Raw genomic sequence first — 17,753 nt, 5'->3', positions numbered from 1 at the left:
GAGCCTAAAACATGTTTAATACACAAAGTTTAAATTACACACATAGTACAAAATCTTTAATTTTTTTCAGTTCTGGGTCTGAAAAAGTGCAGGCTTTTTCTCTTTAGCTACGACAGACTTCCTTCAATTAATGCATCAGCAAGGAAGGTTTCAGGTGAGTGATCCATGGTCTGGTTGGGGAATAGATCTCTGAATTTACTGTCATCTTAAAATGTGGATGTAAATATATACAACAATTATAGCTCCTCTTTATATGGCGGTTTTTACTGGGTGTCTCATCTGTTTATTATCCCAAGTGGAAGTTGAAACAATTTCATTTTTATAGTAAAGTCTTTATTTCCAAAATGACTGCTTAGCCAGAAAAACTATAAACTACCTAACCCACGACTTTGGTAAGAAAGAGATTTGATGCTTCTTATAAATTCCCCCTTGCAACCCAAAGAAATAACACATAACAAGACGCATGTTACCCATTCTCAGCCCTTATCCAGTTACTTGGTTTTAAGTCTCCAAAATTAATATTAAAAATGTATCCAATAGAGACCTGATAAGAACATGGGACACTAGGGTGGCTTGTCCTTACTTACTTAGGAATCACTGACTTGACCTTTGATTTTCATGGGGTGGATATCTGCCTCCAGGTGGCTGAGAGGAATGCACAAGCAGGCGGGTTCTGTATCAAGACTTTTTGTCCAAATGAAACCTCTTATTTCCTTATGTTACACTCCTTTGTGAGGTGAGAAAGCAGTCCATTTAAGGATCACAAAAATAATATTGGAAACTGAAAGTTCCAGAAGACTCAGGGCTGTGTTGGTTGGTAATAATGGCCCCTCTTGAATGAGGGACCAGAAACCCTGTCTTTTGCTGCATATGATTCAGGCAGATAGTTTAAAAACACAGACAGACCCAAATGAGTTTTTTTTATTGAACGGTCTTTGATGTTAAAGAAAATACAGATTCAGGGCTATATCATATGTATGTTGTGTTTGGAGACATCCTGATGGGTTTAATGCAAATTCTTAAAGTAGTGTATTCAAAACCACGTATGCATCTCATCCGGGATACATATTTGGATTAAGCATAATGAAAACCTGCAACAGAAATGAAACAGTTTTAACAATAAATGAATAAGTAAAAACTGCTGCTAGACTCAGCTCAGTAAAATGTCCTTTTACACGAATTCCTGGTAGTCAGAATCCCTGAATTTGGTGCGTATGAGTGCTTGGAAGGGGATGGAAAACCGTGGCCTTTCCTATGCAGGTGATGGAGGGCCCAGAGCCCCACTGTGGAAAGCTGAGGTGAATTTGGCTTCCCACCAGATATTCTTACCCAGCCTGATTCTGTAATAATACCTTTCTCCCTAGCTTTCTTTCTTGGTCTCTGAAACACTTTTTCTTTCTACATATAAAACTTTAGGACTAAAAAAGAAAAAAAACACCTTTTAACATACAAAGAGTATTTTTTGTTGAAGCAGTGGCTTGGTGGGATGCAGGCAGCTGATGTATAACTAAAAGTTGTTTTGGTAGAACTGGTTTGAAAACTTAAAATCTAGATGAGTGTCAAGATTTTAAAAGCGTAGGTTTGGGACTCCTCTAGAGAGGCCAGTTTTGCTGCCTGGGTCCTAGTAAGGATGTAATGTCAGAAGGTTTATAAGAATTGTGCCCCCCCCCCCCAAAAAAAAAAAAAAGCTAGGGAAAGGTACTTTCTAGACTCAGTACCTTTTACCTCAGGTGTAAGAAGTGGCAACCTTAAATTCCAATAAAGCAGCCAAAGTTTCTTTTCTCTGGGGTGTCAGGAACCAATATTAGGAGGGGAGATACATTTCTGAAAGAAAAGCCACTCTACATCAATGTACTTCACATCTACCAGCTCTTTGTTCCCCAATAACTGTTGATGACGGAGGAGACTCAACAAGGGACCCTAAATTCCACTAAATGAAAAGAGATGGGCAAACGAGGTTCCTACAAGAGCAAGCAGGCCAAAGACAAGAGTGAGGGGAATCTGCGCTCTCCGTGTGAGCAGGACTGTTTCCTCCCCACTGCACCCTGGGGCCGAGGCACGGAATCCCTTCCACACTTGGCTACCGCTCCCTGTGGAGGGGGCCAGGCTTGTATCGGCTGCCCAGGTGGGTGCTCCAGAGGGACACATGTGCATCCAGTACAGGTAGCTGACACTACTCACTTCTGTGCTGGAGGAGGGCCATCTGGGGATGAGGGAGCCCCACGCAGCCTCTGCATACCAAGAAGCAGACAGAAAGGAAGTCCCTGGCATCAACAAGACTGGTGGGCGAACCACACTGCAGAAATGAAAACTAATGTATACAATTTAAATTGCCTTAAACAACAAGCAAACACACACTCCAGCCATCGATGACTGTGCAAGCCAGGGTGCAGCCCCGGAAAACTTACACCCTTGTTAACAAGGGTGAACATTGCACGCTCTGATCTCCTTCTTGTCCTTGCAGCTGGTAAACTGGGAGCTTTTGAACCTCTTCTTGACGGTCATGTAGCGTTCCTGGATCCCACCACCGCACAGTTTGGTGCATTCCGACCAGGCTGTCCACGGGCGCATCCTGCAGCCTGGAAGCAGGAGGTCAGGTTAGGCCAGCAGAAATGGGGGGACCAAACTGAATGCTGAACTCCAGGCCACAGCTATGAAACGGAGTTGTCTGGGCTTCCCTGCTCTTGTATGGAATGATGGGTTGAGTTTAATAATGGTTAGGGCCCTTATTAGAGACTGTCAACTCCTATGTGTCCATAAATGCTGTTGCAGCATTTCCCATCAAGGGGCAGAGTCCACATTGCCACCTCTGGAATCTGGGCTTGTCGGTTTGACTTGCTTTGGCCAATGGGACATGAGCAAACAGGCTGGAAAAGGCTGGTAGGAAACCCCCCGCCCCCACCATGTCAGCAAGCCTGGCTAGACTGCCGGAGAGAACGTGTGGCAATAGAGTCCGGCCAGTCTTTCTGAGGCCCCAGAAGTGCAGGTGAGGCTGGTCTAGACCTTCTAGCCCCAGCCGAGCCTCCAGTTGTCAGGAGCTACAGGAGTCTCAGCAAGACCTCAGAAGACCCACCTACCTGAGCCAGCTCCTGCCACGGACCTGCAGAATCCTAGTAGTTTTGGGGTGGCTTGGTGATGGCAGTTAGCACTCGAGCAATTAAACCACTTTATCCTAATGCTTTGCTCCCCAGGCACGTGGTCTCTTAAATACATTCAAGTGTGATTAATTTCCCTACACAGATAAACATGCTTGCCTTAAAACTTAACCTGACTCAGAGGTTAGAGGAGATCTTTTCAAAAAATGTTTTCAAGATCCTCCACATTACTCTTGTACAACCAGGCACGTTTACTATGCTAAGTTTTATGGAGGAGAAGGCCATGGCACAGTGTCTGCCTGGCACATAGTTGGGCTTAATCACCATTTCTTGAATGGCTGACTACCCTGTCCCAACAGATAGCACTTTGATATGCACACCTCTCCTTAACGGACAGTGAACCATCAGGTGGCTCTTCAGATCTGTATTTCTCTGTCCTGTCAGGGTGAAAGGCCTTAGGGAAGAGAATGTGGGGTAAATTGAGCTGTGCCTTTTAAAATAGCAACACAGTGTACCTATTAACCTTCAAACATGACACCTTCCTCACCCACTCCAGAGAATCCAAACACCATCAATCAGTCTGTACCAAGGGCTGAACCATGAATCTGTCACTGGCAAAAGTATGAAATAATGACATTGTAGTCTTTGCTTGTGGACCAGCTTATTCAACAGTGAAGCCCCAGGTTTTTGTTGTTTTTTTAGTGCCAGAGTAGGGGACACACTCTTTTTCCTGGGCTACAAACAGAAGTGGCCTCTGGGCCTCTGTTTTTGCCACCTCAACACAGGTGTGTTAAGTCACTCCTGCTTAGAACTTCTCACAGGATCAAGTCTCAAAACCTCAGCAGGCTTGTGGTCTGGTCCCCACGTCTCCAGGCGGGTTTCCTGCCTCTCCGCTTGTACTCTGCTCCATCTGCCCCCTATTTATTGACCATCTCATGCTCTGTGGCATTTCTGTGCCGTGGTGAGCCCTGTCCCTGCTGCTGGGGATGCCTTCTCCAACTCGCAAACCCCTATCAATTTTCAAGACCCACTTCCCCTGCTTTGACATTTCCCCGAACTCCAGCCTCAGGCTTGGGAGCAGTACCTGGGAACTGCTCGCCGCCAGACTCTTCCCTCAGCTGCTCATTCCGCCGGCTCTCTCGGGCCTCTCTCCAGCGCAGCTTCTGGATGGATGGATTTCTCAGGCATTTCCGGATGCGGCATTTTTTTCGTTGCACGGTCTCTGGGCAGGGTGCACCTCCAAACTGTGGCTCCATTTGGATCATCCGGGTTCGAATCATGTGGCCTTTCCCACAGGACTTGTTACATTCCGACCACTGAGACCACTCGGTGAGCTCACAGTCAATGGCTGGCAAGACACAGATGGGCAGGAGTGGATCTCATGTCTGAAACAGCATATGGCCACTTGCGTTTTCCTCTGAACACCTCCACACAAGTCGGAGAGATGCAGAGAAGGTGCTGTTTTCCCATTTTACAGAAGACACTGGGAGGTTCCTACACGCAGATTGACTTCAGCCCACAGGGTTGGTGCCCAGGTCATAACCCACCTTCTGTGCCCAAATGACTCGAGGAATTTGGAAGATATGTTCAGAGTCTCTCACCCTTCCCTGTGAGCAGCTAGAGTATTGTCAAATCAGCCCTAAGTGGCATACAGCCATCTTCCACAGTCCCAAGGACTGGGTATTTTTCAGAGCTGACCCCTGTGGACCAATACCCAAGGCCACTGTGACTTTTGCAGTAAGACTCTGGTAGCTTCTCGTTCAACATCTCCCCGGGTCCTATAGATGGCAGTTTGTGCAAAAATCGCAGGAGCCAGAAACAAAATTCATTAGAGAAGAGGGGTGGGGACAAGTGGGGGGTCTTAATGGCCTATCAGGGTATAGGATCCAGCAAATTCTTATTAAGCCAACACCTCACAAAGTAGAGGGAAAATAACGCAACGGTCTGAGAATGTGACCGAAGGAGGCAAAGAATTCTGGACTCCTCACTGGGTCTGCAGAATGTAGATCTAGGAAGAACTCATCTGGGTCAGTAATTTTTGGCCTTTCTCCCTGTGAGCTCAGGCAGCTTGTGTGTAAAATGAGGATAATGGTATTTTTCTCATTAGTTGTGAAGACTAAATGAAATCTTCCCAGCTCAGTTCCTGGTGCACAGGAAGCGTTGTTCTCCATTCAGTGAATCCTGTGAATATACGTTTCAGTGGGTGTCTCAGTCAGAGGTTCTGGAGCCCCCACTCTTGGTGAGATGGGTTGAACACAGGGTCAAAGCCTCAGCCTCAGTTTGATGGTCTGGGTCATCTCCACACATGACCACATGTAGCTAAAACAGCTCGGGGAACTGTAATATGTAACACTGAGTGTAACACACCTGCCAGGTCTAGTGTTTGGCACTTTGTACCAGTTATGTGGTTTAATCCTCAGAGGAACCTAGGAAATGTTTCTTGCTATTTTACAGTCGAGCAGGGGGCGGTCATCTGTGTAAGGGACAAAGCTGGGACCTTCCTCTCAGAGGAAGCCAAAAAAATCCATCCTAGCAAGCCTGACTTTCTACCTCCTAAAAGAGAAGCTCTCTTGGAAGATTAGCCAGAAAAATGGGCTCCCTCCCTCTCCGTGGAGATCAGTACCCGAGAAATGCAGGTGATCAAAGAGGTTTTGGAAGAGGCGGGGGTGGGCATTGAGCTTTTCGTTGCTGGTCTTAGCAAGGCTGCAAAAGTACAGAAGTTACTGACTTCACGTCCACCCTCTAGTCGTGGGCAAATGGTCACAGGGAAAAGGAATAGAAGTAAAAAGGTTGGAAAGCCCATGGATCAGAGAGTTGTGGAGGTGGGGAGGCCAAGAGCCACATAATGAGGCTCCTTGACAAGGAGCCTGTGCTATGCGTTTCCCATCTCCGTCTCCTCTTTAGACTTCATAGCAACGTGCAGTTTGGGTGTCGTGTAGCTGGTAGCAGGACCCCCTCTTGCTAGTGAGGAGACTGAAGGTTAAAGATCTGTGCTAACATGGAGACCCAAAGCCTGTGCTCTTTGTCCCCAGCAGGCGGCTGAGCTGCAGGACTTACGGCATTCGGGCAGCATGCACTTCTCCACCTGCTCCAGCTCCTCGTTACAGTCCCCGAGTTCCGCCAGAGACTTGAGCATCCGCTGGCGGGTCCGCATGCCCTTCCCGCAGGTCACGCTGCAGTCACTCCACTCGGACCACGGGGACAGCAAGCAGGGGATGGTGTCTAGGCCAAGAGCCAGGTTTGCCACTGAGAACAGGCTCCCTTTACTTTCTTTGATTTCCCTGTGTCCCCTACCCTCTGTTCCCCACTCTGGCTTCTGGAGTCGAGTGCCATGGACTGACGGCCTTCAGGTGACCCAAGTGACTCCGTGGAGCAAGAAGTGGCTCAGCAGACTACTGCCCTTCCTGCCCTTCTGTCACTCTCCTGCATCTCCCCTGCTGATGTAGCTCAGCAATAGGAATACACAAGTCCCCGCCTGCAACACCCCACACTCCCCCAAGACCATGCAGTACATTTTTGGACACTTTGTTGCTAAAATCCCTAGGGTGACCGCTACTCGTGTGCATGTGTGCACATGTGTACTAATGTGTGGGTCTGTGTGCATTTGTGGGTAGAGCTGGGGTTGTAATGCTTTATGGGGCCAGGCATGTCCAGAGCAGAACAAGAGTGGGGGCCTATGACCTGAGGGGTGGATGTCCTGCCCGAATGTATTACAATATCACCCGCCTCCCACCAGGATACTCTGGGGTCCTATAAAACACAGCTGCTGACGAGTGCTTTCCAGAGGTCGCCAGTTTGCCATCCCAGCCTCACTCAGAATGTCCCTCAAGGGAAGCCCCGCTTGATGGCTCTTGCAAGGACAGTGGGCCGTATGTTCTCCCAGCATGCGCCCAGCCTCCAGCCTTGCCGGTGGTAGCGGCAGGGGTTCTGTGGTCCGGCACACCGCCCCCATCCCCTGCCCCACGGCCACTCACGACACTCGGGCATCATGCACTTCTCTGCCTGGGAGGTCTCGGCCTTGCACGCGGAGCCGTCCGCCGGGCTCATCTTGACCATGCGATGCCGCTTCTTCATGCCCATCCCGCAGGTGGCGCTGCAGTCATCCCACTCGCCCCACTCGGTCATCAGGCAGCTGCTGGGAGCTGGGAGGCCAGCCCTGTTGGGGTCACGGCTGCCGCCTTGGGAGCACCCCCTCTCCTCCCCTAGCCCCTGCCGGCTGGGCACCCTTACTCACAGCACTCCTCATTGACCGTGCACTTCTCCGTCTCCTCAGTGGGCAGCGTGCACACAGAGCCATCCTCAGGGAACTGCTTCACATACCTCTCCCGGGACCGCATGCCCATGCCACAGGAGATGCTGCAGGGCGACCAGGTGATCCACTCGGACATGGTGCAGGTGGAGCCGTCTGCAACACACGAGCAGGCGCCGCTGCAGCCCGCGTGCCCAGCTCTCCAGGGCAGGAATCGAGAAGGAACTGGCTGTCTTTCCCCCATTGTGTATTCTTGCCTCTTTTGTCAAAGATTAACTGACCATATAATCACGAGTTTGTTTCTGGGCTTTCTGTCCTGTTCCGCTGATCTACAAGGTCTGTTTTTGTGCCAGTGCACGGTTTTGAATGGGGAAAAAGATGGTCTCTTCAACCAATGGTGATGGGAACGCTGGAGAGCTACATGCAAAAGAATGAAACTGGACCACTTTCTTGCACCGTACATAAAAATAAAATGGCTTAAGACCTAAATGTGAGACCTGAAACCATAAAAATCCTGGAAGAGAGCACAGGCAGTAATTCCTCTGACATGGGCCGTAGCAACATTTTTCTAGTTAAGTCCCGCGAGGCAAGAGAAATGAGAGCAAAAATAAACTATTAGGACCACATCAAAGTAAAAGCTTCTGCACAGCAAAGGAAACAATCAAAGCTAAAAGGCAACCTACAGAATGGGAGAGGATATTTGCAAATGACCTCTCTGATAAAGGGCTGGTATCTAAAATATATAAAGAACTTATAAAACTCAACACCCAAAAACCAAATAATCCAATTTAAAAATGGGCAGGAGACAAACAGACATTTCCCCAAAGATGACACACAGAGGGACAACAGACATATGAAAAGATGCCCAACATCACTCATCAGGGAAATGTAAATGAAAACTACAATGAGCTACTACCTCACACCCATCAGAATGGCTAAGATAAAAGCAACAACAGGTGTTGGGGAGGATGTGGAAAAAAAGGAACCCTCGTGCACTGTTGGTGGGAATGCAAACTAGAGTAGCCACTGTGGAAAGACACTGGAAATTCCTCAAAAAGTTAAAAATTGAACTGTCCTATGATCCAATGCTACACTATTGGGTATTTATCCCCAAATACAAAAATATTAACTTGAAAGGATATATGCACTCCTGTGTTTATTGCAGCATTGTTTACAATAGCCAAATTATGCAAGCAACGCAAGTGTCCATCGCTTGATGATAAAGGAAATGGTATATGTATACAATAGAATATTATTCAGCCATAGCACAGAATGAAATCTTGCCATTTGCAACATTGATGGAGCTAGAGAGCATAATGCTAAGCAAAATAAGTCAGAGAAAGACAAATCCTGTAGGATTTTACTTGCGGAATTTCAGAAATAAAGCAAGGGGCATTAAAAGTCTTTTTTGGTTTGTCTCAACTATACAGAAACTGTTCTGGGCGTGGGGCATGGGTGAACTAGGTAACAGGGATTAAGAGTACACTTCAGAGGAGTTTGGAGTAATGTATGGAATTGTTGTACACCTGATACTAACATAACACTGTATGTTAAATATCCTGGAATTAAAACAACTGGGTGGCATTCAAGGAGAGTCAGGCAGTTGGGGATGGAGGGGAACTTAAAAGGTATAAATCTTTGAAACCAGGAATTGTTCTCTAAAAGGACATGCCCGTTTTCCAGGTGCATGGATTGCTCCTTATTTCAGGACAATCCAGTTGAAAGCTGCTTGGATGTTAATAAAACAAGAATGTTTTATTTTATACAATAATTTATCTTAGATTTTATATCTGCATGGTCTAGGGTGTATCCTATATCTAAGACCATTAAATAAAATTAAAAATTCACTTCCCTCTGTCACTTAACTACATTTGAAGTAACCAGTAGCCACGTATGATTAGTGGCTGCCATTTTGGATAATACAGATACAGAACTTTCCCATCACAAACTTCTACTGGACAGTGCTGGAAAGGTGTTATATATATTCTGAGATACAATGTAAGCTCTGTTGCTCAGAGGAACCTGAGATTTTATAGTTCTTCTCTAAAGCTACCAGTTCCCTGTCTAGAAACACTGATGAGAATTTTGTTCCGGAGGGTAAAGATTGCGACTGGCTTTTGGATATAGGGACCTGAAGACAAACACAGGGTGGATTTGTACCCAGATTACACTAAGTGACCACAGACCTCTCAGTGCCTCTGTTGAGGCTGGCAACCAAGAGACTACCCCAGCTGCTAATGGAGAACAAATGGTAGTGTGGGGAGGGAATGTCTGTGTGCCAGGGGACAGAGGAAGAGTGATGAAGGCAGTAGAACCATTCTTTTGTGTTGACATCTTGGGCTATATATGGCTTTGCTTCTATCCCTAGGGGTTAGCAAAGGCCATGATCATGTAGGGGACACTGGAGGTGGGGAGCAGGGGGAGGATAAAGCCCACAGCATGGCTTGGTAGTCCTGTTTCCAAATAGGGGTGGGGACTACCCTTGGTGGAAACATAGGAGTGTGTGTGTGTGTGTGTGTGTGTGTGCACGCACACGTGTGTGTCTTAGTTCTTTAAAAAAAAGAGAAAGGAAATGATGTCATCCGTTTATCCATATCAATGAAGACTTACTGAATGCTTTGAATGCCTAGTGGTATGCTCTGAGGTTAAAAAGATAACGTAAGATATGGATCTTGTTCTCTTCTAAGAGCTGGGCACAATAATTCCAGGTACTGAAAATATGACAGCAAAGGTAACACAGAGGGGAAAAACCCACTCCTTGGAGTTTAGGGGAAGATTTCACACAAGAGGGCACACCTGAGTATACTTTTGTTGGGTAAAGGAGATTTGCTTTTAAGGTGAACGGATAGCTTATGCCAACACCCCTGTACGGAGTGTTTATGTACATGGTATTGGGAGATGAAGTTAGAAGAACTGTGAGTCCAGCCTGCACATGAATGTGGCTGTCGCTTGCCAGGTGTGATGCCTACACATGGTGATTTAATCTCTGGACAGTGCCGGGGGGACACTGTAGGTTTCTCTCCTGGGACCCACACATTAGGCCCAGGGACAAGGCTAACCAAAGGAAGCCCGTACAAAGAACACGATGTTCCAGTGTAATAATGGTTAGGCTGGTACAGTAATAGTTAGGGGCACCAGGCTTGACAAGTCCCTCCTCAGGCTTTCCAGGACCTGGCAAGACATTACCCCAGGAAGGCAGAATTTGGCCACCACCCACTGTGTACCTGACAGGTAGAGCTTGGACTTGAGGCTCAACTCTTCCAGTAACCCCCAAATGGCTGTCCCCAGGTGCTTGTACTGACCGTGTGTCTTTTGTGTTGCAGTGTAACTCATGTGGTGTGGATTTGTGTCAGAGTGCTCATTTTGCCCTGGCCTTGCACCCGGGGTCGCTGCAGGACTATTTGCCCTGTAAATTAAGCTGAGGAGTTTGCACATGGGCCATAAGGAGCCACAGATCTTTTAGCTGGGGAGTGAAATGATCAGATCTTTGTAGAAGATCCCTCTAGTGGGGCCCTGGAAGATGGGTGGGAGTGGGGAGATGATAAGGCGTGGACTAAAGGGCTGGCCCAGAGGATTAGGAAGAAACGAAGATGCACTCGCTACAATAAGATGTATATTCATGCAGTCTAATTCCTTTGGAACATCCAAAGGGGTCTCTCCTTCCTTCCTGTTCTAACCACACCCTGAATAATCAAGTGCGGAAGGCAACCGGATGTGAGCACAAAAGAACTTGATCTGGCGTTGAGTGGGGTAGCTTCTGGGCTGCATGTACACGCACCAGGCACAAAAAGCAGGAACAATTGCAGAAATAGTAAAATCTAGCCTACACTCCATAGGGAATCTCAAGGACCCCTGAATAATCAAAACAACCTTGAAAAAGAACAAAGTTGGAAGATTCACACTTCCCGATTTTAAAATTTAACTACAAAGTTACAGGAATCAAAGCTGTGTGGTGCTGGCATACAGACAGACCTACAGATCAATGGACTGGAATAGAGAGCCTAGAAATAAAGTCTCACGCAAATGGCAAATAATCTGAAAAGGGTTCCAAGACCACTCAATAGAGAGGACAGGCTTTTCAATAGGTGGTGCTGGGAAAGGTGGATACCCCCATTTAAAAGAATGGAGACTTTTACCTAATATCGTATATAAAAATTAACTTGAAATGGATCAATGACCCATAAACTTATAAGAGAAAACCTAGGGCAAAACCTTCAGGACACTTAATTTAGCAATGATTTCTTGGATAGGATACCAAAGGCACGGGCAACCAAAGGGAAAAAACAAACCCAGATTTCATGAAACTTTAGAATTTGTGCAAAAGGACACGGTCAACAGTGAACCGGTAACTTATGGAATGAGAGAAAATATTTGCAAATCCTATCTGATAAGGGATTAATATCTAGAATATATGGAAGTGGGGGGGGTTCACTCCCCTCTGAAGTGCCTTATCAAAGGCACAAATGGCAATAAATCACCGTGGGAGTGCAGGCAGGAGACGTATTACTGTCCCCAGCAAGAACCAGAGGGAGAATGACCCACAGTGGGATAAGCTTTCTTCAATTATACTCAGCTTGGAAGTGGTTTTCTTCCTGCCATAAACCAGCCCAACTTCTATATCTCTTCCTGTTGCCTCATTGCACCTGTGAGACAGTTAAGCTCATGGTACAGAGACTAGACCTGTCCAGGTGGAGAGAACAGCTGTACCCTGGAAAGTAGGCAGCTGCCCTTTGCACAGCAATCAGCTCAGTGCCATTCTGAAGCCTGTGCCATCATGACAGAGGCCATGCAAGTTCACAGCTCAGGCCTGATTTTTGAGCAGTAGCAGAGAGCTAGACAGGATCCTTGCAATCAGCCCCGAGGTCCTGACGAAGGAAGGAGGTGCTCCAACTCGGGTGTGAATAGAACACAAAGGCCCACGATGGTCATGTCCCACTAGGGCGATGGATTGAGATTCAGTGTTGGCCAACCTGCTCACCTGTTTCTTTTTTTCTTTAAATATTTTTAATGTTGGTTTTTGAGAGAGAGAGAGAGAGGGAGGGGCAGAATGCGAGCAAGAGAGGGGCGGAGAGAGAGGGAGACACAGAATCCAAAGCAGGCTCCAGGCTCTGAGCTGTCAGCACAGAGTCCCATGCGGGGCTCTAACCTATAAGCCATGAGTTCATGACCTGAACCGAAGTCAGATGCTTAGCTGACCGAGCCACGCAGGCGCCCCTCGCCACAACACAGAACAAGAGCCTCTGCCAGCTCCTCGCTCACCTGGGCTGTAGCCTCACCTTCGTCACTGCAGCCGGGGCCCATGCAGGGCTGGAAGTCCTGGGTGTCCGGGCAGGGGACGCTGAGGTCCAGCTGCGCCTTTAGCATGCGCTGCCGCATCCTCTTGCCTTTGTCACAGGTGGAGGAGCTGCAGGCGGACCACGGGGACCAGTTGGAGTAGATGCAGGTTTCGGGGGTGTCATCTGGAAAGAGGGTGGGACAGGTTTTCCTTGGGACCCTGTGGACACCGGAGCCGGCCCTATCCCCACGCAAGCTCCTTTGGGGATAAGAAAATCTGCGTTGCCTGCCCTGCCTCAGCAAACCTGGGCGCTCTTGGGGTGGAAGGAGCTATTCACTTGCCTTTAAAGGCGATATTTTAATCATTCCAGGAGTATCTAAGCGACAGGGAAGAGTCCTACTAGCCCTTCCCCTCAACACATGAGGGTCTCTCATTTCTGGCCCCTCACTCCTGGCAGACACGGTTTCTGCGGGTGTACAGGCAGATCACAGGCAATTGGGGAAGCACAGCCTTGTGTGTGTGTGTGTGTGTGTGTTGCTGTTTCATCTTCTCAACGACCCCATACACAGGTGTCACGATGAGGGCAGCCAGTGTTCGCCCAGCACTTGTTACACACCAGCATCGTTGTAAGAACCTTACATGTTTTGTCCCATTTGGTTCTCACAGCAACACTCAGCGAGGCAGGTTCTGTTATTATCCCCATTCTACAGGTGAGGACAGTGAGGTAGCATGGAAGCGTCCTGCCCAAGGCCACAGAAAAAAGCCCAAGCGGTATGGCTCCAGATCCCATGAGAGAAGGGGCTGAAGGCATGGGCCTGCCGCTCCCTCCTGACCGTAGGATCTAGGCCTCCCTTTCCTTGCCGGGGAAGTGGACGTGTCCACGCTGCCTCACAGGCCAGAATGACCATCAAAGTGGGGAGTGCCGGGGGTCCCAGGACGCCCATGCAGAGGCCCGATACTGGTGAACACATCTTCTGTGAGTCCTGGCCTCATTTTGGCTTATCTTCCAGGAAGGAGTCCTCAAAGAAGGGACTGCCAAGTCAAAGGACACACTATTTTTGCAGCTCTGAAAACCTGTTCACAAACTGATTTCTCAGAAGGTATTGCCAGGTTATATTGCTACCTGCAACCAAGAAAACTTACATACCTTCATCTTTCTCTTCTGGAGCCAGATCCGCGACAATATCATCGACGTTATCAGGTACAATATTGCATTGTTCCCCCTGCAAAAGGAAGTTTTCTTGGAGGGCTCCCATCAAACAGTGACACGTGTTGGGGTCAGACGAGGGAGGAGGTAAAATCGGATGCCCACCCTGCGTGCGAATCCCAGGCCACGGTGGAGTTCCGAGCCAAGATTTACAATCACACTGAAAGAGAAATGGCAAGAAAGCCACAGCTTCCCAGTCCCTGACCCATGGCAGACGTCAGTAATCAGTTATGGAACTCACTAGGATACCTATCTGTCTGGACCAAATCATTCAGTGGAGCGCAGAACCCCACTGTAATGTTGACTTTGCTCATTTAGATCTTACGAATAATTTGCATGCTTAGAAACCTCAGGCGGTCCAGGAGTCCTGTGTTTTGGAATACGCCAGGGACCCCATGATTCCTGAGCAGATAGGGGTACAGTCGGCTCGCGCTCCTGGTGGGAAGGGTCTGTGGCAGGGTGAGCTCTAGCCCCAGTACCTTCCGGGCGATTCTCTCGATGACAACTCTGGCTACTTGAGTGATAGACCCGCCCTCTGGATCGTAAAAAGGACTCTGAGGATGGTCCAGGCTGGTCAGGGGCCGGATTTTCTCCTGGGGAATTGTGGGCTTGTTGGGTGACTGTCAGCGGGGAAGAGAACACAGAGAGAGAGTGTGGGAAACAGAGTGTTTAAAAACCACAAAAGCAACTTGATTGTAATATGATCAGAACAAAAACCTAATTGTTAGGGATTTCACAACAGCTCTAACTGCCTCTGGTGTTAATGCAATTCTATTCACGCCGTGTATCGTGCAAAAAAAAAAAAAAAAATCGGTAGACCTCGATTTTCAGATTCTCCCAGGTACTCAGGATTACGTCCTGATGAAGACAAAGTTTCAGAGAGCTCATCCCAACTAGGAAACAGCTGAACCAGGCTGGCCTGAATCCAGAGCTCTTCCTGATGGACCAGGCATTGGCAAACTAGTCTAGAGAGGGTCAGATGGTAAATATTTTAGGTTTTGTGGGTCCCACTGTGTCGGCTGCAACTACTCAACTCAGCTTTTGTAGGGAGACAGCAGCTCCCTACAACATGTAATTGAATGCGGGCGGTGGGGTTTGAAAACCTTATTTACAAGTCAGGTGGTAGTCCCAGTTTGGCCCACAAACTGGGGTTTTCCGACATACTGCCCTGCCACTGGTTTTCCAATGGCTTTGGATTTCAATGCAATGAAAAATATTAAATCAGGAGAGAATCCAAAGTCCTTAACCTAGGTGTCTGGAAACCTCCAGGATCTGGCCCAGCCTCACATACATCAGCTTCTGTTGTTCCCTATTCTCACCCCCGTCTCTTGCTTTTTGCTTCCATGCCCATTTCCTGCTGTTCCCTTGCTTACCTATGAACTGGTTTTTAACAGATTCCCTCTCCATGGCCTCCTGGCCAGCTGTGTGGGTCATACTGTATATGGTATGTGAGGGTGAAACTATGCCGGCCTCCCCTTCCAGACTGTGGATTCCTTTACCACATTTGTGTCCGGGACCCCCAGCACAAGGCTGGGGGAAGAGAAAGCACCCAGAAAGCTTTGTCCCTCACCACCACAGGCATATACCCACCTCATAGGTCACTCCACTGTCGGTGCCGGCGTCCCAGGGGATCAGGTCTTGTACCACCTTCTGGACCCAGCCGCACTCCTTGGTACACAGATCCTCTGCAGACAGGCCCACGTTCCAGTCGGGGCTGGGGCCCATCATGGTCAGGAAGGACATCAAGTGGCGTGTCCTATCCACCGAAAATTCAGCCGAGGGTGCCGCTCTCCTGGAAACCAAATACCTTACGTTAGGGGGTCTGGGGGGTACACACTCTGAGGGACATCGGGCCAGACCAGATCTGAAGGAGGAGAGGACAGAAGGACCAAGGATTCTTGGTCTTCCACTGATCTCTGCCTGTGGCCACTCCTGTTTTACACCCTTTGCTATCCTGAGCCCTTCCACTGGCCACATGTGGAGAGAATCATATGCTACCATCGTATCCAGTTTTAATGTGTTCAAGGCACTTAAACTGTTTTTGTAGATGTTTCTTATTGTTCAGCTGTTGATTGACTGTCAACTCTCACTGGAGGGCGAGCCCCAGGAAAGCAGGGCTTTTGTCTGTCTTATTTATGGCTTGATTTCCAGTGCCTACAACAGTGCCTGGCACAGAGTAGATGCTCACTGTTTCTGAGTAAACGAACAAATACTTTGTGTTATTGTAACTGAACCCAAGTTTGTCTGGCTGATGCCCAGCAAAGATGATCACTGAGTCACCAAGGATGCAGCAAGGAAAGAGTTGATTTGAGAGGCAGCCAAAGGCAGAGACGCGAGGGCAAGCCTCAAATCCGCTCCTAAGGAGGAGAGTCGGGGAAATTGGAAGGCAAATGAAAAAGTTCTGGGTAAAGAGTCACAGCTGCACTTACTAGTCTGCAGCTTCGATCAGCCACATTATCTCTCTGGTTACCGGTTTCAATCCCTACCCTCTTTTGATCATTCCTCATTCTTGAGGGAATTGGGACGATGACCATTCTAGTTACTTCCTGCTGAGATGGGGCACAGATTAGAGTTGGGGAATGGAAACTTCCTGCACTCACTTAGAGATACTCTTCAGTCCCAGGCTGAAACCCAACATTCTGCATTACTAAGAGTTATTTTTGAGAGCGTGTGAGGGAAACAGAATCTGAAGCAGGCTCCAGGCTCTGAGCTGTCAGCACACAGCCCGATGCAGGGCTCTAACCCACAAGCCTGAGCTGAAGTTCGACACTTAACCGACCAAGTCACCCAGGTGCCCCTGCATTACCAAGATTCTGTAGTTTGGTTATTAGTGTTTGTACATTTTATCTAGGACCTTTGGGGAGAGGTGTTTTAACCAAGCTTGTTGCATGTATTGAGGTCTTCAGGCCAGCTCTCCTGAATAGGAGGGGTCTGCCAGAGGCTCACTGCCCCAAGCAGTGCTTTTTTTGAGGTCCTCCTTGCTGACAGGCTGTAGGGAACCTGCGGATTCTCGTATGTTGAATGTGAGGAATCCACGGCTTGACTCCCCTCAGTGTCCCTGAAGAGTGAGCCTCACTGAAGTTGGAGCTGGCCCTCTGGGTGCTCACTCTTCAGGTCTTTAGTGATACCAAGTCTCCAGGATACAGTCGGTGCAAGGGCACGTCTGTGGGGCACGTCAACCTGCTGGAAGTGAACTTACCTTACCTGCTGGACCTCCCTGAAAGTATCCAATTCCCTAATGTGAGGAACTCCTAAGTTATGAGAAGGGTGTAACAACAGTCTTCCATATACCATTTCATAAGGGCTTATTAACTCAAGCCCATGTCTAGGGGCCACTCGTACCTAAAGCAGAACAACCAGCAAGGCTTCTTCCCCAAGTTAAGTTAGTTTCTTGGCAGATCTTTGCCAAGAACAACCAGCAAGGCTTCTTCCCCAAGTTAGTTTCTTGGCAGATCTTTGCCAAAGGTTTTTTTTTTTTTTTTCCCTTGGTTTTTCTAGCTGGTTGGGGTCTCCAGGAAGTGTGTAATTTCCACTGGACACCCAAGGCATTGGGCACGGTTTGTCTGGCTTGTGATGCAAACACTGCTCCACTGTCGCTCTGAATGGTTAGTGGCAATCCAAACCTAGGAATGTTTTTGCTTAAAAGTGTGTGTGTTTTTTTTAAGTATACTTTATTGTCAAATTGGCTTCCATACAACACCCAGTGCTCATCCCAACAAGTGCCCTCAATGCACATCACCTACTTTCCCCTACTTAAAAGTGTTTGGACAACTTCTGAGGACTTCACTGAATGGCAGGGGAAAGAGCTTCAACCCGGCTTGCCAAGGGATCTATAAATACGAGCAAATATTGAAAATTACCTGTTGTTTTTGGCTCCTGGTAAAGTCTACCTGCCGGTCTTCTCCAGGCTTGGTGCTTAAGACTTCA

The 17,753-nt window shown here is 48.0% G+C and overlaps 1 protein-coding gene across 5 annotated transcripts in view; it reads right to left on the bottom strand.

Annotated features, from left to right (window-relative positions):
• Nucleotides 1-903: 903 nt before the first annotated feature.
• Nucleotides 904-17,753, bottom strand: part of SPON1 (spondin 1) — a 260,769-nt gene continuing 243,919 nt past the window's right edge. The window contains exons 8-18 of one of the 5 annotated variants that reach the window (XR_007156112.1): nucleotides 15,417-15,618; nucleotides 14,306-14,446; nucleotides 13,767-13,842; nucleotides 12,621-12,803; nucleotides 7,330-7,500; nucleotides 7,070-7,237; nucleotides 6,153-6,317; nucleotides 4,180-4,443; nucleotides 2,409-2,579; nucleotides 2,182-2,296; nucleotides 904-1,091 (exon numbers count right to left, since the gene is read on the bottom strand). Coding sequence is in view for 3 of the 5 variants with exons in the window: in XM_047876858.1 (XP_047732814.1) it covers nucleotides 2,416-2,579; nucleotides 4,180-4,443; nucleotides 6,153-6,317; nucleotides 7,070-7,237; nucleotides 7,330-7,500; nucleotides 12,621-12,803; nucleotides 13,767-13,842; nucleotides 14,306-14,446; nucleotides 15,417-15,618 (1,534 nt within the window). In the remaining 2 variants the exon portion in view is untranslated. Of the gene's footprint in view, nucleotides 2,580-4,179; nucleotides 4,444-6,152; nucleotides 6,318-7,069; nucleotides 7,238-7,329; nucleotides 7,501-12,620; nucleotides 12,804-13,766; nucleotides 13,843-14,305; nucleotides 14,447-15,416; nucleotides 15,619-17,753 lie in introns of all 5 variants that reach the window. The other 4 variants (XR_007156111.1, XM_047876858.1, XM_047876859.1 and 1 more) reach the window with 4 other exon arrangements.

Source organism: Prionailurus viverrinus, chromosome D1, assembly GCF_022837055.1.
Source record: "Prionailurus viverrinus isolate Anna chromosome D1, UM_Priviv_1.0, whole genome shotgun sequence".
In the NCBI taxonomy this organism is placed as follows: domain Eukaryota; kingdom Metazoa; phylum Chordata; class Mammalia; order Carnivora; family Felidae; genus Prionailurus; species Prionailurus viverrinus.
This window is presented reverse-complemented; position numbering and strand designations above follow the sequence as displayed.